This window comes from Aspergillus wentii, assembly GCF_001890725.1.
Source record: "Aspergillus wentii DTO 134E9 unplaced genomic scaffold ASPWEscaffold_7, whole genome shotgun sequence".
Classification (NCBI taxonomy): domain Eukaryota; kingdom Fungi; phylum Ascomycota; class Eurotiomycetes; order Eurotiales; family Aspergillaceae; genus Aspergillus; species Aspergillus wentii.
Window position 1 is genome coordinate 814,079 of NW_024467838.1, and position 18,076 is coordinate 832,154.

The 18,076-nt window shown below is 47.3% G+C and overlaps 9 protein-coding genes and 1 non-coding gene across 10 annotated transcripts; 5 read left to right on the top strand and 5 right to left on the bottom strand.

The window, feature by feature from the left end:
- Positions 1-201: 201 nt before the first annotated feature.
- On the bottom strand, positions 202-2,232 carry ASPWEDRAFT_43988 (uncharacterized protein). Its single transcript, XM_040836159.1, has 3 exons — positions 1,762-2,232; positions 1,120-1,715; positions 202-1,070 (listed from the first exon to the last, which is right to left on the bottom strand). The coding sequence occupies exons 1-3, from the start codon at positions 1,863-1,865 to the stop codon at positions 373-375; spliced, it is 1,398 nt and encodes a 465-aa protein (XP_040685662.1). The 5' UTR covers positions 1,866-2,232; the 3' UTR covers positions 202-372.
- A 155-nt stretch (positions 2,233-2,387) lies between these two features.
- ASPWEDRAFT_43990 (tautomerase family protein) lies at positions 2,388-3,077 on the bottom strand. The gene has a single exon (XM_040836160.1). The coding sequence runs from the start codon at positions 3,043-3,045 to the stop codon at positions 2,623-2,625; it is 423 nt and encodes a 140-aa protein (XP_040685663.1). The 5' UTR covers positions 3,046-3,077; the 3' UTR covers positions 2,388-2,622.
- A 287-nt stretch (positions 3,078-3,364) lies between these two features.
- On the top strand, positions 3,365-4,625 carry ASPWEDRAFT_43993 (putative 3-beta hydroxysteroid dehydrogenase/isomerase). Its single transcript, XM_040836161.1, has 2 exons — positions 3,365-3,818; positions 3,868-4,625. Exons 1-2 carry the CDS (start codon positions 3,404-3,406, stop codon positions 4,449-4,451), a joined length of 999 nt encoding a protein of 332 aa, XP_040685664.1. The 5' UTR covers positions 3,365-3,403; the 3' UTR covers positions 4,452-4,625.
- ASPWEDRAFT_643910 (NAD(P)/FAD-dependent oxidoreductase) lies at positions 4,541-6,076 on the top strand. Its single transcript, XM_040838744.1, has 3 exons — positions 4,541-5,447; positions 5,494-5,787; positions 5,834-6,076. Exons 1-3 carry the CDS (start codon positions 4,629-4,631, stop codon positions 5,957-5,959), a joined length of 1,239 nt encoding a protein of 412 aa, XP_040685665.1. The 5' UTR covers positions 4,541-4,628; the 3' UTR covers positions 5,960-6,076.
- Positions 5,791-7,207, bottom strand: ASPWEDRAFT_645147 (phytanoyl-CoA dioxygenase family protein). The gene is made up of 3 exons (XM_040838748.1): positions 6,911-7,207; positions 6,088-6,864; positions 5,791-6,041 (listed from the first exon to the last, which is right to left on the bottom strand). Exons 1-3 carry the CDS (start codon positions 7,067-7,069, stop codon positions 6,003-6,005), a joined length of 975 nt encoding a protein of 324 aa, XP_040685666.1. The 5' UTR covers positions 7,070-7,207; the 3' UTR covers positions 5,791-6,002.
- A 138-nt stretch (positions 7,208-7,345) lies between these two features.
- Positions 7,346-9,518, top strand: ASPWEDRAFT_117684 (Zn(II)2Cys6 transcription factor; the record flags this gene model as incomplete). Its single annotated transcript, XM_040828760.1, has 4 exons — positions 7,346-7,832; positions 7,995-8,375; positions 8,425-9,010; positions 9,056-9,518. 4 exons carry the CDS (start codon positions 7,346-7,348, stop codon positions 9,516-9,518), a joined length of 1,917 nt encoding a protein of 638 aa, XP_040685667.1.
- Positions 9,519-9,860: 342 nt separating this feature from the next.
- Positions 9,861-11,787, top strand: ASPWEDRAFT_116928 (sugar porter family MFS transporter; the record flags this gene model as incomplete). The annotated part of the gene is made up of 8 exons (XM_040828697.1): positions 9,861-9,953; positions 9,998-10,074; positions 10,124-10,348; positions 10,395-10,524; positions 10,569-11,120; positions 11,170-11,328; positions 11,380-11,581; positions 11,639-11,787. 8 exons carry the CDS (start codon positions 9,861-9,863, stop codon positions 11,785-11,787), a joined length of 1,587 nt encoding a protein of 528 aa, XP_040685668.1.
- A 162-nt stretch (positions 11,788-11,949) lies between these two features.
- ASPWEDRAFT_t173 lies at positions 11,950-12,021 on the bottom strand. The gene has a single exon. It is a non-coding gene; the product is annotated as a tRNA-Met (tRNA).
- Positions 12,022-13,013: 992 nt separating this feature from the next.
- On the top strand, positions 13,014-15,964 carry ASPWEDRAFT_30940 (uncharacterized protein; the record flags this gene model as incomplete). The annotated part of the gene is made up of 4 exons (XM_040833486.1): positions 13,014-14,864; positions 14,910-15,142; positions 15,203-15,455; positions 15,521-15,964. 4 exons carry the CDS (start codon positions 13,014-13,016, stop codon positions 15,962-15,964), a joined length of 2,781 nt encoding a protein of 926 aa, XP_040685669.1.
- On the bottom strand, positions 15,776-17,990 carry ASPWEDRAFT_644130 (uncharacterized protein). Its single transcript, XM_040838746.1, has 7 exons — positions 17,563-17,990; positions 17,427-17,511; positions 17,189-17,376; positions 16,828-17,132; positions 16,342-16,767; positions 16,042-16,285; positions 15,776-15,986 (listed from the first exon to the last, which is right to left on the bottom strand). The coding sequence occupies exons 1-6, from the start codon at positions 17,756-17,758 to the stop codon at positions 16,100-16,102; spliced, it is 1,386 nt and encodes a 461-aa protein (XP_040685670.1). The 5' UTR covers positions 17,759-17,990; the 3' UTR covers positions 15,776-15,986; positions 16,042-16,099.
- Between the last annotated feature and the right edge of the window lie 86 nt (positions 17,991-18,076).

Here is an 18,076-nt window from a genome sequence, read left to right on the forward strand (position 1 = left end):
ATCGGCTTATCCGGATAGCTGTATGTGTCCATAATTTTGTAACTGGCTGTGACTGTTTCTACATGCTACATTAGAGTCTCGGGTCGGTCCGAATGGGTCATGTATGTGTACCTGATGGATGTCATAAATATAAATATGCAGCTGGGATTGAAAGCCAGGAATACGTTCGTATACAGCTACGGATACAGAAATCAGTCATTTCTGACATTAGTATATATCAAAATATATCAGACTATGCATTCATCTACCCACCATTAACTGGATATATATATATCCTCTACTAGACATCACCGGCATACCGTCGTAAACTATCATACAGATCAAGAGGCATCGGGCTCCTTGCGACGCGCCCCCCAACTGTGAACAAGATCCTTAATTCGCCACACCGCTGCTACCGCTTTTCGGACTTTTCTTCCAAAGGCCGCTTTTCTTCTTCTTGTTTTTGCTTTTCTTACTGGGAGATGATCCTCCGCCGGCGCCACCGTTCTGGTTGGCAGGTGGAGTACTGGTCCCGTTGCTGTGCCCGTTACCATTGCTGGTTGGCTGAGGGGGAGAAGTAGCGGTAGAGGGAGCGGTGGAGGAGGGTGGGGCGGGCGTTTTTGAAGGCGGTTTGAATGCCGGCTTGGAGTTAGAGACCGGCTTGGATGCGGCGGGTTTCGGTGCTGCGGGCACTGGAGCTGGTTCTGGGGCCTGGTCGGACCACAGGTCAGGGATGGACTGGTCGCCTTTTAACAGACTCGGTTGGTGTGTGGATACCGATGCCGGCGCTGGGGCTGGCTCCGGTATGGGTTCTGGTTCGACTGCTGCTGCGGGGAGAGCCTCGGGGAGAGGCTCCTGAACTGGCTCTTGTTTGAGAGCCGGTTCGGGGATTGGTTCGAGAACTCGTTCCGGTTCAGGCGCAGGTTGGAGTTCTGGCTCTGATTCCGGTTCGAGTTTGGGCTCGGTTAAGAGCACCCCGTTGGGATGTTCCTCGGGGATCGGTTCTTGGACGGGCCCATCTTCGGGGAGGGGCCCGTCGGGGTAGAGTGGTTCGCTAGGGGGGACTGATTGCTCAGGTGTTTCCTCCCGACCTGAAGAGTCAGTATTTCCGATACCTTTAGACACGGTGCAGAGACTTACTTATACTACTGTCGCGTGTGCGCAGCACGCCTTCAGAGTATATGTCTAGCGCACTCTGCATCAAGAACCGATCAAAAGCGGGAACTTCACCAAACGTTTTCAAGAACGAATCCTGCACGAAGAGCGTGTTGTCCTCGGCAAAAGCAGCGGCAATCCTCGACTTGACGTGGTCGAGGAACCAGTCCTCGCCTTCGGAAAGGCTAGGGTACACACCAGTGACAATGTTCAAGAGAGCAAAGATCGAGATCATGCTGGCGAATTTCTCCATGTAGTGCTGAGCGTGGGCGATGAGGCCGTCCAGTTGGTAGGTCCTGGCCGCGCAGTAGGCGAGCGCGCTGCGTCGGTATTCCAGCTCCCACTTGGAGAGGTCGACATCCATAAAGGGCCAGGGCTTGATAGTTTCGTATCCACCAGTGTACAAGTAGTGCAGGAGAGTGTGGCCGACGTCCTCGTCGACGTCGGAGAGAAACAGATGCTTGCCCCAGAAGCCGTTGGCAAGAACCAACTTGGGGGACTGGCGGAGGTAGTTCTCCGGGATGGAGTACGAGTCTCTCTTCTGGCCGATGAACAATGTCATGATGGGGGTTTGGTAGGGACTGTCAAGGATTAGTACGAGCCCAATCTGATATAGGGGGTATTTACGATTTCGAAGGTTGGGGGTAGGGGTATTCAATTTCGTCGTCGTGAAAGCCATTAGTGACGGCGGTGTCGCCATTCAGGCCATTTTTGCTGCTGTGGCTGGTCATGATGCCGTATGCGTATTCCAATAAATATCAACAATTGGAATTAAAATTCTTCACAATCTCAGAAGATAGAGAAGAAGTTGGGAAAGAGTCAGACTCGAGCAGCGGAAAGACACAGCTTAACTATTGAGCGCTGGTGCAGGGATGGACTGTCGGGGTGAGCTGTCCCTCAAAAGCGCAGCCAATCAGCAGCCACCATGTCACAGCCTGGAGGGTGCAGCTGTTGTAACAACAAAGTCAAAGTGTTTCGTGGCTCTAAATAGATCGACGAATTCAACGAATTCAACCCAATCTGACGGGCACGGCGGAGCGTAAATAAAGTGCGTGGTTGGGTGTACATCTCCGCATTCTGGGCCGCTGATTGGTCCGGGTCGTGTTTCTCCACCCTCCGGGAACCTCCAGCCACGTGAGCTGAAAATACGGTGAGCCGTTCGGGCCGGAGATGTATGCTGCCTGATAGATCGGGCATTTACCGTATTCAGCATATTCAGCATCATGATAGACCAGATAATAGAAGATGGAGTGTTTCATAATGACTTGTCAGCTGTTGACAGCAATCTAACAACACATTCAGGGCATGTTCTGGATGGACGGGGATCGCCTCACTTAAGGCCAGTTCATCCGTGCAGACTGATATGCAGCAGATATGCAGCTCGATATTTTAAGCCGCTAAACGGTGTAACTCGACCACAATTGTCGCTAATTGAATTTGAAATATCAATCACTAATAAACAAGAAGCCCATATAATATGCTTAAAGACTAGAGTTTCACAGCTTTGTTCAACCTCAACCACTCCTTCTCTCCCGCTGACCCGGCTTCCGGGGGCACCATTCCATTTATTTTCCACAGATCGCGTGGGGATTCGGTGATGAAATATTCCCAATCCATCCCCTTGGGCTCGAAGACTGGGTTTATGATTGCATCGATGCGACTCAGGAATCGCTGTTTCTGGTCGTCGGTGCGGAAGGCTCGTGCGATGTGGTAGATGGTCAGGGCGGCAAAGTTGGGGTGGACTTCACCGCCAATAAAGGCCGAGTTGGGCTCGTCTTGGATGAAGTGGACTTGGACGTAGAAGGGAGGGAGGCCGACGGAGACATACAGCTCGGTGATGGATTTGGCGAGAGACTGTTTCTCTGAGGCCGAGAGGATGTTGGGGCTGTGTTTGATGAACCAGACGGGCATTTTGTAAAGTTGAAGTAATTGAGAAATATGATTATATCGATTATGCTAATTTATTCACATCTTATATATACCAATTTAGTAAATGAAGCCTCGGTCTGTGATCAGTTGACAGATTAGTCGACAGTAGAATTAGTGATCTCCAGAGTATAAATATCACTAATCATTCGGCATTAACATCTACAAATTCATCAAGATGGCATTTCTAATCACTCCTTCTATTCTATTCTATTCAGCTTATAAATGTAATATTATAAATGTAATAAATTTATATCCCTAATTGTCCTTATTTAAGCTTAACCATCCTAGAATAATCATAACCAACTCCATCATTCTATACTTCCAGAATCCTATACAGAAAATGCCAACAATCTTCATCACCGGCTCCACCGGCTTCATCGGCAGCACCACCGCCCTCACAGCCCTTACATCCGGCTACAACCTCCGCATCTGTCTACGCAAGGAGTCGCAAATCCCAACCCTGCAATCCTTATTCGCCAAACACATCGCCCAGGTCGAATTTGTCATTGTCGCTGATCTTACGGATCAGCATGCATTGCGCGGCAAGTTGGACGGTGTGGATTACGTCCTGCATATGGCATCCCCGCTTCCGCATGGCGTGAACAAGGAGACGTACTTTGGGCCTGCGGTAGAGGGGACGATGGCTGTGTTGAGGGAGGCAGCGAGGGTGGAGAGTGTGAAGAAGGTGGTGGTTACGTCGTCGATTGCGGCGTTGGTTCCCGTGATGGGGGTTCCTGAGGGTGGTGTTATTAAAGGTTTGCCTATCTATAGTGGTATACTGGTTATTATGCTGACTATATGAAGAGGATAATGACTGGGACTTTACCGTCGATCCAAACGCAGACTTTACAGTGCCTGACAACCCAACTGCAACAGGAGGCCGTCTTTACCACGCTTCCAAGTTACTCGCCAACAACGAGACATGGAAGTTCTGGGCAACGAGCAAACCAAACTACGCCCTCGTCACTCTTCACCCTGCCTATGTCTTCGGTCCTAATCTCATCCAAACCACTGCCGAAGGGATCAACGGCTCGACGAATGGATTACTGTTTGGTGCTATCATGAAAGGCGTCCCCAGTAACGGCATCACCGGTGTTCACGTGCAAGATATCGCAGACGCACATGTCAAAGCCCTCGATGCAAAAATTCCCGATGGATCAAAGTACCTTCTTACCGGAGAGCAGGCATCATGGAAAGATGTTGCCAGGATTGTGAAGAGTAAGTATCCGGATGCTGGGGCTATGATCACCGAGGATCTGCAGGGTGAATCGTGGGCGACGGATACGTCCCGGGCAGAGAGGGAGTTGGGGATGCGGTGGAGGTCATGGGAGGAGATGATTGGAGATGTTATGGATCAGCAGTTGGGTTTTAGGGTCAATAAGATGTAGTTTTATTATTAAACTGTCACGGATCTATAATGTCAATCTGACTCAGATGATGTTGTATGCAGGGGTTCATCCGATAATCGGAGATCAGATAAGATCCTACTAAACACCCCATCTCCCCATCTCCCCAACATCAACACCACAAGATAATATATTCATTTCACTCTTACAAGAAGCAGAATGTTCTACAAAATCCTCCTCTTCCTCAAAATCTTCAAAACAGCCCTCCACCAACTCTACTCCCGCGCCCAGCTCAAACTCACCTCCCTCATCCACCGCCTCACCTACCACCCTGTCTCTCACCCTCGCAATATCGTCATCATCGGCGCCTCGTTCGCAGGATACACAGCAGCACACCGTCTCGCTCATTCCATCCCGACTGGGTACCGAGTTTTCGTTGTTGAGAAGAATAGTCATTTCCAATTAAGCTGGGTTCTGCCGAGATTCTGTACGGTGGGAGGGCATGAATATAAGGCGTTTATTCCGTATGGGCCGTATTTAGCGGGTGCGCCGGATGGTTCGTATACCTGGGTTAGAGATTGTGTTGAGAAGATACTCCCGGATGAAAGTGGGGATGGATCAGGAAAGGTACAGCTTGGAACCGGGGATTGTGTGGACTATGAGTATTTGGTCTTTGCAACTGGTTCATCTGCGGAATTACCTTCGCGCGTTGGAAAAGAAGATAAAAGAGATGGAATTGAAGCTATACAGGCTGAGCAGGAGAGAGTCAAAGCCGCGCAGGATGTTGTTATTGTCGGCGGTGGACCGGCTGGGATTGAGATTGCAGCGGATGCCAAATCGCAGTATCCAGGGAAGAATGTGACGCTTGTTCATTCGAGGGAGGCGTTGCTGAATGCTCGGTTTGGGGATAAACTGCGTGAGAATGTGTTGATGGCGTTGGAGGGTTTGGGTGTTGTGGTTGTTCTGGGCGAGAGAATGATGTCTTCAAATGATGAGGTTATTCTGAGCTCAGGAAGGAGGATAGCGTGTGATTGCTTGGTATGTCTCTATCCATATGATTTATATAAACTAACCATAAAAATAGATAAAATGCACTGGCCAAACCCCGAATTCCAGTCTTTTATCCTCCTTTTCCCCTTCGTCCATCTCCCCCTCAGGCCATATCAAAGTACGACCAACACTGCAACTATCAGACACACGATACAGCCACATCTACGCAGCAGGAGATGTAATCGACATGGGAAACATCAATGGATACGGCGCAGTCCAACAAGCACAGATTGTGGCGCAGAATATCGTCAGTGCAATTAAGAAGCAGGAACAGAGAGAATATCGCCCGCAGTGGTGGGAGGGTATATCCAAGTTGACTTTGGGAATGGTAAGTGTCTACTGCATTTATGCTATAATTGCTAATATCTGTATAGGAGAAGAGTGTGGTGTATATCAATGATGGATCGGCTGACGTGACTTTGTCGGTGAAGAATCGGGCTGTAGAGTTGGACAGTGCCATGGTGTGGAAGTATTTGGGTGTGAAACCATATGAGGTATAGACATCATGTTTAATAAATAAGTATATCTCCAGATGCATGTAGATTACAACCCATCCAGCGGTCTGTATACCTTCATCCAACGCTACAAAATCATCAGCATAATTTTTATTACAATACGAACAACTCACTTTATCATAAGGCTTCGTGGCATCCACAAACCTCAAATCCGTCGCCAGTCGAATCCTCCTCTCTGGATCCTTATTCTTGCAGCTCGCATGCACCATAAACGGATTATGGAAGATGACATCCCCAACTTCATACTCGGTGATCAGCCACTTTCGCTTCGTCTTCTGTCCGTACTCAACCGTATCCCGGCTCAGAAACCCCCCGTCGTTCATGTTCTTGTTAAACGCAGACACGCGTTCTTCGTCAGTCAGATTGCCCGCATTCCGACTGAACTCTTCCTCCGTCTGTCTGCCTATATCCGCCGAGTTTTCGAGATACATCAGCCCGCCCCCTTCGAGCGAGATGTCCCCGATGGGAACCCACGCCGTCAGACTCGTCGCCGGACCAGCGCGGAGATACATCTGGTCGAAGTGGACAGGCGTGAGCTCGCAGTCGGGCGTGAATGCCCGCAGCATCGTCCGCTGCAACATGGTGATGTGCTCCCAGCCTTCGAACCTGCGGATGAAGTCGCGGAGTTCGGGAATCTCGCAGAGATCAAGATAGAACTTTGCTTCGTGCGCGCTGATCATCAGCTCCAGATACTTGTCTGATTCTTCGTCGTCTTTGAGTCCGAACAGTCGTCGCAGATTACCCGGGGGTAAGAACTTGCGACTATCTTTCTCGCTGAAGATGCCGTCGACTAGATCCGTTCCTTCTTTGAGAAGACCAGATGGCGACATGTGCTTGAAGTATTCCCGGCGACAGTCGAGGACGGGCTGTTTGGGGAGGAGGTTTTTGACCTGCTACGTTGGTATACAGTGCAGTATTCTCCTTCATGAGACATACCAGAAGATATCCATCACGGTCGAATCGCTTCTTCATAATCTCCATTGGCGTATCCCTCGACGTAGGCTGCAAATACCCAATCTGCTCTGGAATCATCGGCCCAAAGTTGGATTCCAGGTTGAGATTTCTCGGATCAGTGGGATGGTATTTGCCGTACATGTCATCGTGGGGGGGGAGCCTGCGTTTCGACTGTGGTAGTGCTCATCTTGCTTTGTTTTACTCAAAGTAATTTGATTAGATTCATCTCAAAATGGTCAGAGCATCGAGAATGCCACTTATATGTAGTTGTGTCAGTGGGCAGATGAAGCTATTCCCGTCTATAGCCGATCTACACCCACTCTCTATAGCCGAACGACCATCCCCGCACTTCCTCCACGCGTCATTTTATTTCATTTTATTTTATTTTTTCTTCCATAATTCAGAAAACAAATCACCATGACTAAAAGTACAGGAGAAAGGCTCTATCGTGCGTGCATTCGCTGTCGACAACGCAAGACAAAATGCGATTTGTATGTTCTCCCCTCTACTGTTCTATCTAATAACATTGGTTACAGACAATATACAGGCGATGATTATCAGCCCTGCTCAAAGTGCTCTGCAGAAGGACATAGGTGTATAGTTGGGACTTCGAGGAGAGGAGGCAATTATTCGAGGTTTCGTCTTCGGAGGAAAGAGAGGCAGCCTATTGATCGTTCAGAGAGAATTCCTGACCCTGTGGTGACGGCGACGAAAGATCAAGAGCATGATCTCTGCGGGATTCAAAATCCGCTTGAGGCACTGCAGATTCTTGCTCAGACTGCTTCTGCTGAAAATAATATAGAGAGGAGAGCTACGGTCACCACTACGCCTGGCGAGTCAGATAGTCAGGTTATACCTCAGCTTAATTCATCTGGCCTTTCCAGGATGGAGTTGATCCGTGATGGTGTGGTTGATATACAACTTGTCGAGCCTCTTCTGCAATAGTACGTCAGTTACTCTCTTATAGCTCATTACTAACTATTCAGCTACATCCACAATTACCATCCTTATCTCCCGATCGTCCCTTCTCACCTCTTAGACAGAATAGATCAGTCCTGGAGTACAGAGCCCTTCCTCCTCACAGCAATCCTAACAATTGCTACAAAAGACCGGCCAGGACTGGAAATCCTACATTCTCGAGCATTAACCTATATGGAAAAGCTTCTCCTCCGTGTTGTTCTAGGCGCTGCAAGTGTGCGCCATGTTAGTTCTGTGGAGGGATTGTTGTTGCTGGCTGAGTGGGTGCCACATATTAGTTCTTCCACAGAAGAGGCGAATCAATCAGGACAGAGTCAGGGCCAGGGAACGGAGGATAGCGTTGCGTGGAATCTTGTCGGGTTGGCTGTGAGACAAGCATATTTGCTTCATCTCGAGAAATATTCGTTTCGCGGTGAGGCAAAGGGGGAGGCTGAAACGGACTTGAATCGGAAGAGACTGGCTTGGATATGTATGGCCCCCACACATGAACAGATCCAGCCTCGACTAACAGGACGAAGTTACATACCTCGCCGATCGCCAAATCTCCATCCAAATGGGCCAGGCTTTCTGGTGCCGCGGGCCAGGTCTCTCAACCCGCTTCACAGTTGATGACTATCCATCTCTCCGGCCCCAGAAGCCCGGTGAAATCGATTACGCTTCCCTGGTCCAAGCTCAGGTCGAGCTTACAACTCTATTCGGGAATATCCATGACATTCTGTACGCATCCAAAACACGCACCGTGCAACTGATGCTCATGGGCGATTACACCAAGTACCTTGACGATAGCTCAAAAGCGCTGGCAATGTGGAAAGAAACCTGGGGCAGGTTGAATGTGCCATCATATTTGAATGGGCTTTTAATACTGCAATTTGAGTATTTGAGGCTTTATGTTAACGCGTTTGCATTTCAGGCTGTGCTTTATCGATCGAGAGGCACAGCAGAGAATGGATCCTCTGTTTCGTATTTTCCGTATAGTGTGATTGCGAGTCCAGATGGGAGGCATATCTATATCGCGATTGACGCGGCAAAGGCAGTCCTGACGACGCTTATGAACCGGTTGAATCCGCCCAAGCATTTGCGATACCTTCCTGTTCGGTTTTACTTGTGAGTTCCCATGTCTCATAATGAGGTGCAATATTGACTTTGCAGATATGAAATCCATGCATCAGTCTTCCTATTCAAAGCATCATCCGTTGGAGCCTTGGCATCAGACGAACATCAAACCTGCTCATTACTTGTCCGACAATTCATTGCAATGCTCAAAAGCGCAGCGACCAGTCCAAAACACATGGCGTATCGCTACGTGAAACTTCTCACCAATCTCTGGTTTCAGGGTCAGGTTACCCCAGAGTTCGCTCAGTTTACTCGAGTAGATTCCACGCAAGGAATGCCTGCAGGAACCATCCACATGGACGCTCAGAATGTATCTGACGCAGTAGATGGCGAGAATAGAGATTTAAGTTCTCCGTTTGTAGATATGTTTCCAATGTTTGGTGATTCAGAAGCGCTAGATTGTCCGGATGCGTTTTTGTCCAGTTTGCCCTTTTTACGAGGGGGGTTTCCAGAGTTAGACGAGAGTGGCGTTGGTCAGCTGTTGATGTCTGATCTATAGTGAATACCATGTTTCCATTGGATAAGCGAACCAGGTATCTCCCTGGCAATAGATAAATAACCAGCGTCCCGATCCATAGCCGGAGCTAACTTCTCCGCAATTTCCCCGCTTACCCCGGATTCTGGATGCATCAAATCATAAAGCGGGGGTTGTATCAAACCATGACTTCATCTAGCTCTTGTATGGTAGGATTGAAGACAGTGACAGAGGCTGGCTAGATTGTCTGTGGCGGAATGGTGGTCAAAGTGCAGAAGACCGTCTACAGCCGTGCACTCAGTCTGCACTACTTAAAGACTGGGAGTAGGTATTAACTATCCAAACTGGATATTTTAGTAAAAGGAAATGTCGCTCCTTCGTAAGATTGTCCGAAATGACATGGTCAAAAATGACCCCCAAGAGATTTATAATCTCAGGGTTGTGTTGATCAGTTTTGCAGTAAGTTATCTTCTCGACAATTGAGCTGGATATTGACAAGAAAGGCCTGCGGGGCATCTATGCTCTTTGGTTTCGATATGGGTGTTATAGGAGGCGTCCTCACCATGGATTCTTTCAAAGAGTAAGTCTTCCTCCATTATCCGGGTGTGAATTTGTCTAATCATACGCAGAGAATATGGTCTCGTTAATAAAGACGCTACTGTCCTTGCAAATCTTTCCTCAAATATAGTATCTGTCATCCAAGCAGGTTCGTTTTTAGGGGCCCTTACCTCCGCATGGCTGGCAAATGCTATTGGGAGACGAAAGTCCTTGATCCTTGCTGCGTTGGTTCTATTTGTCGGTGTTGCCATGCAGGCCGGGGCAAGTGGGAAGGTCGGAGTGTTGTATGCTGGAAGGTAGGCTTTTTTCATACTTATTTCAATCTCAAATTTAACTGTGCAGATTCATTGGTGGCCTTTCGATTGGACTGGCATCTTCCGTCTGTCCAATCTATATTGCCGAAAATGCGCCTCGAGGTATTCGTGGTTTTCTTACTGGGTTTTATCAGTTGACATTGGTTTTCGGTCTTACTGTGAGTGCTCAGGCATTAAAGCGGTCATTTCTAATAAAAGTCAGTTGGCCTTCTGGATCAACTATGCTTGCGAGCTTCATCTCACCGGCAAAGGGCAGTTTATAATCCCACTCTCTTTGCAGGCTTTTCCCGGTTTGATCCTCTTCGTTGGAATGCTCCTTTCAAACGAGTCTCCTCGATACCTCGCCATGAAACATCCAGAGAAGGCATCAAAGGTTCTGTCCAAACTGCGCAGCTTGCCGGAAGACCACCCTTATGTGGTAGAAGAATTGGCCACCTTGAAAGCACAACTCGAAGAAGAGGGATCTCACAGTTTCCTATCTTCTCTCAAAGAGTCATTTTCAAAAAAGTCCTATCGACGTAGGTCAATCCTGTGCATCGCCTTGATGATGTGGAGTAATATGACTGGAACAAACGCCATGACATACTATTCTCCCACTATCTTTGCCAGTGTTGGTTTGTCATCTTCGTCTGTTGGTCTATTTGCAACAGGCATCTATGGCATTGTCAAGATGGTCGCTTGCGCAATCTTTATCACGTTTGTCTCGGACACGCTTGGTCGACGGAAATCGCTGCTGTGGACGGGAATTGCTCAGGTAATGTCCCTTATATTCTGCCAGCACTGTCACTAACCTTATCCCTCAGGGTGCGATGCTCTTCTATGTCGGGTTCTATGTCCGATTCGATACTATCGATGAAAACGCACCGATCACCCCGCAAGGCTATGTCGCTCTCATTGCAATATATCTCTTCGCGGCGATTTATCAGTTCGGTTGGGGAAGTGTGGTTTGGACCTACTGTGCTGTCAGTAACATTATAATCCTGGATCTGCTTGCAGAGACTCACATTCGATAGGAGATACCCCCAACACGACTCCGTGCCCTCAATATGGGCATGGCGACATCCTCGCAATGGTTCTGGAATTTCGTAGTAGCTAAATCAACCCCGACGATGTTTGCAACACTGGGCAAGAATGGTTACGGGACGTACTTTGTGTATGGCAGCTTTTGTTTCGTCATGGTGGTTTATGTCTGGTTCTTTGTGCCAGAAACGAAGGGTGAGCTCTCATACTTGGCACTCTTGTATCGAGCTTGACTGACTGATGATCTGACAGGGCTCTCGCTGGAGTTCATGGATGAGCTTTTTGAGAGGGAAGCTGTGCGTGATCATTTCGTGCCAACCACGGACGTTCGTTATGTGGGTGGAAAGGACAAGGACAAAGAAGAAGATGCCTCATTCGAGCATATTGAGAAGAAGGCATAATGGTTGATAGAAGACGCTGACTTGAGAATTCAAACAATTGGCGAGGGGAGTTTTCTGGCGCGTCTTTCTCTGATGTAGCAAAATTTAAAACAAAACAACGGCAGGCTGGGTGGAAGATACTATGTTGGTTGCCTGGAGAAAGAGCAAAAAAGAAAAAGAAAGTAGCATGTCCTCGTTTCGATCGAGGGACCTTCGGGTTATGAGCCCGACGCTCTTCCCCTGAGCTAACATGCTGGGATTGTTGAGATGGTAACATTATTCAGAGATATAAGCCAAACCGCCAAAAAACCTGACTCTTACAAAAAATGATGCTGATCAAGTTCCTTTTGAGTCTGCAATAATCCTTGTCGCTGAATCGCTCACGTGACTCATGCCAGATTGACCTGACATTTGTGCCTGCAGCGCCGCTGCATTTGCATGGTCTTTTTAATATTCATCATAGAAAAAATCAACGATAGAGACTGTCTACCATTTATGCTCGTTATCATTGAGAAGGAACTATGTAGGCTTTCTCGCGTGCCTGCTATCTCAAGCCTCGGTCGTTCTTCGGATAAATATTTATATTTATTTACTGGAACCTATAACGATGTAGTGCTTCCGTCGTGAACATCAATTACTCATATTGTTTTCTTTTTTTAATTTATTTTCTTCAATGTCATCTCAACACGTATGCAAGGCAAGTGTCATGGGATCCCATTGCAAGCGCCTGCAGGCCTCGCAATCCGCAGATCAACCCGCTTCCCCCACGCAAGAACCTCTGCTCGTCATATCGAAAACTCCGCATCCATCTTGCATCAACGAGCAGTGTGGATGGATCCTTCCATTTGGCTCTAGGAATTATTTGGCCTGTTTTGATGAATCCCACTGATGACATGGCTTACCAGGCACCGCCACCCTCAAAGCCCGATACGCCGTCACCACCTTAGCAGGGACTCGGCTTCCAATCCCCTATCAGTAAAACGCCTACCCCGATGGCTGTACGAACCCAGCCTAATGCAGCCCATTTCAACAGTGGCCAGTAGCAGCACTCCCTCCCCTCGGTTGCCTCAGCCGCCTCGGTGCCTTGGGACTCTAGACTGTCACCCAATTTCCCCGTGTCTAGGCGGCTATTCTTATCAGCCATCTTCTCCATTTCATCATCATAATCATCATCACAGTCAAAATCCTATTTTCTGTCATGAAGCTCAGCACCTCACCATCACACAAGGATCCTGACCACTGTCGCCATGGCTGATGGAACACTTGACTCACTCTGCCGCTCGTTTACTGACAGACTGGAGGACCGTGTCAAGACAAACCATAATGGTGAAGCCTTCTTTCCCCGAGGTACTGCAGAAGAGGTATTACGGAATAGCCAGAAGAAGCTCAAAAGCCTTCTTTCAATATTGCTGGATATCCCTGTTGCGGATACCGTCCGCTTATCGGAACTGGTAACAGAAACACTGAGTAACATACTCGCCATTCTATTGTCGTTAAAAGAAGGCCTTGAAATTTTACAACAGTTCAGCCAGCTCTTGCCCTCAGAAACGAACCTCCCAGGGTCGCCTCTCTCGATAACGGACGATGAACTCCCCATAAGTCGCGAAACGGCCCGGCGTATCTTTCCGCTATGCGGAAATGAGTTTTACGAAAAACAATTTCATTTTTGCCCAGTAGTACTGAACGAAAATGAAAGAGTCATCTACAATAATGACAAGGGTCGTTGCCCGCTTCCCTACCTTCAACAAGAGAGCATTGCATCAGGGGCTTTTGGGAAGGTTTGGAAAGTCAACATCGCAGGAAATCATGTGAGGTCGGACAGAGGCCGATTGTCAAACTCTACACCAGTTGCTCTTGCTCGCAAAGATTTCAAGATAACCAGGCTTGAGGGATTTGAAATTGAGGAAAAAACTTTACGAAATATTATGAACCAACCGACCCGACACGATTCCATCACACTGGCGAAGGCTATTCTACAGCACGAGGATGTTTTCAGTATCTTCTTCCCACTGGCTACCTGCGATCTTTGGCATTATCTCAGCAAATCTAGTGAAAGTCGCAAGCCTTCTGACATGCCAGAAAAACGCACCATCTTCCACCGTGGAGTCACTCTGGCTGGTGCATTAGCATTTCTTCATGGGGAATTCAAAAACACGGAAACATTTCAAGACCTTTCCTGTTACCACCTTGATCTCAAACCCCACAATATCCTTGTTTTTGATGCTGGAACACCATTGGAGAAGTGGAAAATAACCGATTTTGGTATTTCGCGAGTGAAGAGCCGAAAGATGAATGGCGGAAAAAGAATAAATCTCCAGCTGGATACTCCCTGGATTAAAAAGACAAGCTCACTTCGACCCATAGATGCGGAGTTAACATCGCGTCCTCGAGGGGAAGGAACCTACCTCCCCCCAGAGTATGCTGATGAACGAGGGCAAGTGAGTTGGACAAGTGATATATGGAGCTATGGCTGTATTTTAAGTCTTGTCTTGTCCTTCATCGATGGTGGAGCAGGAAGCGTACTTTCCTTCAGTCAAAAGCGTGCCGAGGCAAACCCAGATGGTGATCTTTTTTTCGTCAGCAGGCGTGGGAAACCACAGCCCTCGCCTGCCGTGAATGAGTGGTTTGACAAGCTCAAAGCGAATTCCCGTGTCCGAGGCGAGATTGAGCATGAGATCTTTTGCCAAACCCTGGATGTTTTGAGAAAAGATTCTTTGAGCCTAGACCCAAAATCGAGAAAAAGTGCTAGAGCTATTGAGATCAAACTAGGCGGGATCACTCAGATATTCGACCAACCCCATCGAATTGCTAGAGAAAGCACCTTGAGTGCAGTGGCAAGACATATTCTTCCGCAGTCCAAAATAATAAAAGATATGAGGAATAGCATGTTCTCGATCGATGGGGAGCTGCTGGGCTTTTACTCACCGGAAAGGATTGACGTCTTTCAGTCTGACACGTTGAGGCGTGCTAAAAAACGGATAGAGCCTGATTTTGGACCGTTCGTCAACACCAGAAGATCACCATGGGAATGTTTTGCCATTAATTCATCTTATATATGTATTGTACCAAAAGTAGTTCGTGGAAGTCATCATTTTGAGGTATTCCCATTACATTCGTTGCTAATTTGCGCTTGTGCTGACCAGTGGAAGTGCCATATCTTCGCTATATCATATGACTTGCAGATAAAAGATGACACGGGGAATATTACGCCAACGAAGATAGCATGTCATCCAGAAGCTGGGTCCATTCAATCTATTGCCATGTCAGCGGATGGCAGGTTTATGGCCTTTGTGGTCACATGTCCTGGCTCCAGTAACTCGGATTGCAAGGTGTATTTGTTTCGCACACAAACTATGATGGATTCCGCAACTAGCAGGTATGACCTCCATGTACTCACAATATACCATCATTATCAAATACTAACACTCATTCTTAGTGATTACTCTCCAAGGTCCAGTCGATCTACATCCGCCTTTTCGAGCGCAAGCTCAGAAACGACCCCATTGGGCTGTAATGTCATTGTGAAAAGCTCAAAGCTTGGCTCTATTAAACATATATTCAAATTCATGTTTTCTCGAGACAGTCAAACCCTAGTCATCGTCGCCCAGCAACCCGACGAAAGGATGCTGATCAAAGCATGGGATACGAATTCCGGTAAGGCTCTTGCTGGGTTTATCCTTCCTTGGCAGGTAAGACATCCTTCCAGAAGAGAAACCGGACATTTCCAGCAGGTAGATTGACAATTACTTTATAGGGACTTGCAAGCTCAAGTGAGGCAACCTTTACTGCCTGCACCATGTTTGACACGGTTCCTTGTTTCGTCCTACTTTTACAGTGTAGATATTTAGTTGTCATCAAATCGTGGCAAAAAAGCTATCATTGCTGTACGCTGAATCGTTATTTCGTTGATATCCTTGCACGCGATGACGGCGAGAATAGTTCACTGATACTCCTTGGTGGAGACAGCAACACCAACATTCAGCAGGCATATGAGCTGCCAATGACCAGCTTCAATTTGTTGAGAAATGGAGCTCCAGCCAGGATAGGCAACAAAGAGAAGTTTGTTTACAGGAAATCAACAGATAGTGCTGTCTTGACAGGTTACGGAAGCGGCGATAGAGAGCTTCTCATATCGAAAAATGATGGCAGCTTCTTAGCAATCAAACTCCCCAAGGGAAAGGAGTTGAATCATTCTTGAAACTCAAATTCAATCTAAATATCTATGCTTTATCAGCTTAAAAATCATTGGTATGCATTGGGAAATACGAGATATACCTTGACAATATTCGACTATGCGCATCGCCCTCTGTTCTGGAATCACAGCGACTTTTCCTCAAACCCGCGACTCCATCTTGATAACTCTCCTTCTATCTCGAACGCGCTTTCGTATTAACCAATATAGAACTGTGATGACTGTGAGCGGGACTGCGCAAGCGACAAATATCCAGAATTGATGAGACACCACAAGGTAATCATTGTTCGGGCTCATCTCAAAGAAGGAGTTCATTCCGAGAACAGTCTATCATGCCCCGTGTTAGCTTTTTGAGACTCGCGTTTAATTCGAAAACAACATACCGCTGTAAAGGTAGATGGGAGGTAGATAAGCGTCACGATTGTGATGGTTCTGACAGTAGTCGAATCATTGACGGTAGACAGCGTCAGATCCATTGTATACTCGGAGTTTTTGAGTGAAATTGTGTCTGTGATAAGCTGTGCCGTTCGTTCTACCATATGCTGAAGGTAAAGGTTATTTTGGACATATGCATCCAGAACCTTTGAATGGTTATCGAGGACCTGCACGATATTTCCATATTCTTGCTCCGTTAGGACATTTTCTTCATACAGAGAATTCGTGGTTTTGTGGACTGCCTCCAGAATCTTTCCAAGAGAGTGAAAGATAGGTCGCAATGCGAGGCAGTCATTCTCGATGGGGTACGCCGATGAAAGTGTTTGATAATTCACCCGCGATGTTTCGATTCCGTTTCCCCTCACTTCTGCAGCCTGTCGTTACTATTAGCACCGGGTTTTCGAGTTTCTAACTCAATGCAGGGGCTTCTATACCAGTGACCAAATCTTGTTCTCTTGATAAGACATGAAATCCCTCCATCGAGGGGAGTAAGTCGTGAAGAGAAGATTGTGAAGCAACAGAGGATGACTCTGTATCTGGGAGCATCCTTCAAGTGATGTTAAGAGCTGATTCAGACGAGATTGAAAAGGTGATTCTGTGCCTGGATGGATGAAAATCCAGACAGACCTCTTATTTATTAAATCGTATCTTTGGTAAACTCCAGTCTGGCGAATGGACCATGGCTTATTCTGCGTTTGGCCGTGTTTATATGCGACATATTTGAAGATATACATGATTTCTATTTAAAAATAAGTTTCGTTGCGTGACATACCTCTATGGAGACTGTATCCTCACCTATACTGTCCTTGTTATGCTTAATGAACGGGGCATTGCTAAACGCCTCTTCGATAGGCGAGTTTTTCTTGTAGAAGCATGAAATAACCTCAAGGAGCTCCGGTGAGGCGTTGATTGCATCGATAATGCTGCTAAGTATGTTTTGCGTGACATTCAAAAATCCCCAGGAAAAGCGTTGATTGAGAGATCTGGTTTATTAGCCTGAGCTGGAATAGTTTCTGCTTTAGAAAATACTCACATGACACGTAAATCAGGCTGGTTTCTGTCAGGCTCAGAAATATATTCGTTGATTTGGTCCAGGGAGGTGAATTTTCTGTGGATCGCTGCAGTGTCCAGTCAGACTTCTTCCACGCTCTCTCTATTCTTTCACCCACCAGAGTTGTCCGCGTTGACATCCACCCAGTCAACACCAATCGACAATTCATTCCCCGTGAAGCACTTTCGCTCTTCTACCCGAGCCCAGGCATCCTCTGGATACGGGAAAAGGGCAAAAGGGTCAAGAAGGGCCACGGTAGGCGACACCGTCAGTGCAGGTGACTCCTTCGCTTTGGGGAAATCGTCAAGCTCCATTGTCTGAATTGGCAAGGACGGAGGAGCTCTTGGTTTCTAGAAGGTAATCAAGCTAGTGGATTTTGAGCATAACCAAATTCATTTATACTAATATCAGATATTTCATAAAAAAGATTCGCCTTCCAGAATTCTGCCTTGAAAAGGAACCAGCCTCGATGCCCTGACAACACGCCACTTGATCACGGCACCGTCACACTCATCCATGAAACAGAAGCACCAGGGGAAGCGCAAGGCTGTGGTAACCGATAAAACGGAGGGAACAAACAGGCCATTCTCAAGAGCCTGGACCCGTTATCTCACTGGCGGGTGATAGCAGGA

Bases quoted from the DNA above. Each gene is read 5' to 3' on its own strand.
- ASPWEDRAFT_43988 (XM_040836159.1), bottom strand. From the start codon at position 1,865: ATGACCAGCCACAGCAGCAAAAATGGCCTGAATGGCGACACCGCCGTC. The intron at 1,716-1,761 runs GTAAATACCCCC...AATCCTTGACAG, and splicing joins TACCCCCAACCTTCGAAATC to TCCCTACCAAACCCCCATCA. The intron at 1,071-1,119 runs GTAAGTCTCTGC...CTGACTCTTCAG, and splicing joins CACACGCGACAGTAGTATAA to GTCGGGAGGAAACACCTGAG.
- ASPWEDRAFT_43990 (XM_040836160.1), bottom strand. From the start codon at position 3,045: ATGCCCGTCTGGTTCATCAAACACAGCCCCAACATCCTCTCGGCCTCA.
- ASPWEDRAFT_43993 (XM_040836161.1), top strand. From the start codon at position 3,404: ATGCCAACAATCTTCATCACCGGCTCCACCGGCTTCATCGGCAGCACC. The intron at 3,819-3,867 runs GTTTGCCTATCT...GACTATATGAAG, and splicing joins TGAGGGTGGTGTTATTAAAG to AGGATAATGACTGGGACTTT.
- ASPWEDRAFT_643910 (XM_040838744.1), top strand. From the start codon at position 4,629: ATGTTCTACAAAATCCTCCTCTTCCTCAAAATCTTCAAAACAGCCCTC. The intron at 5,448-5,493 runs GTATGTCTCTAT...CCATAAAAATAG, and splicing joins GGATAGCGTGTGATTGCTTG to ATAAAATGCACTGGCCAAAC. The intron at 5,788-5,833 runs GTAAGTGTCTAC...ATATCTGTATAG, and splicing joins CCAAGTTGACTTTGGGAATG to GAGAAGAGTGTGGTGTATAT.
- ASPWEDRAFT_645147 (XM_040838748.1), bottom strand. From the start codon at position 7,069: ATGTACGGCAAATACCATCCCACTGATCCGAGAAATCTCAACCTGGAA. The intron at 6,865-6,910 runs GTATGTCTCATG...CCAACGTAGCAG, and splicing joins ACCGTGATGGATATCTTCTG to GTCAAAAACCTCCTCCCCAA. The intron at 6,042-6,087 runs GTGAGTTGTTCG...ATGATTTTGTAG, and splicing joins CCACGAAGCCTTATGATAAA to CGTTGGATGAAGGTATACAG.
- ASPWEDRAFT_644130 (XM_040838746.1), bottom strand. From the start codon at position 17,758: ATGGAGCTTGACGATTTCCCCAAAGCGAAGGAGTCACCTGCACTGACG. The intron at 17,133-17,188 runs GTGAGGATACAG...ATTTTTAAATAG, and splicing joins GCATAACAAGGACAGTATAG to AAATCATGTATATCTTCAAA. The intron at 16,286-16,341 runs GTATGTTGTTTT...GGGGCATGATAG, and splicing joins TCCCATCTACCTTTACAGCG to ACTGTTCTCGGAATGAACTC.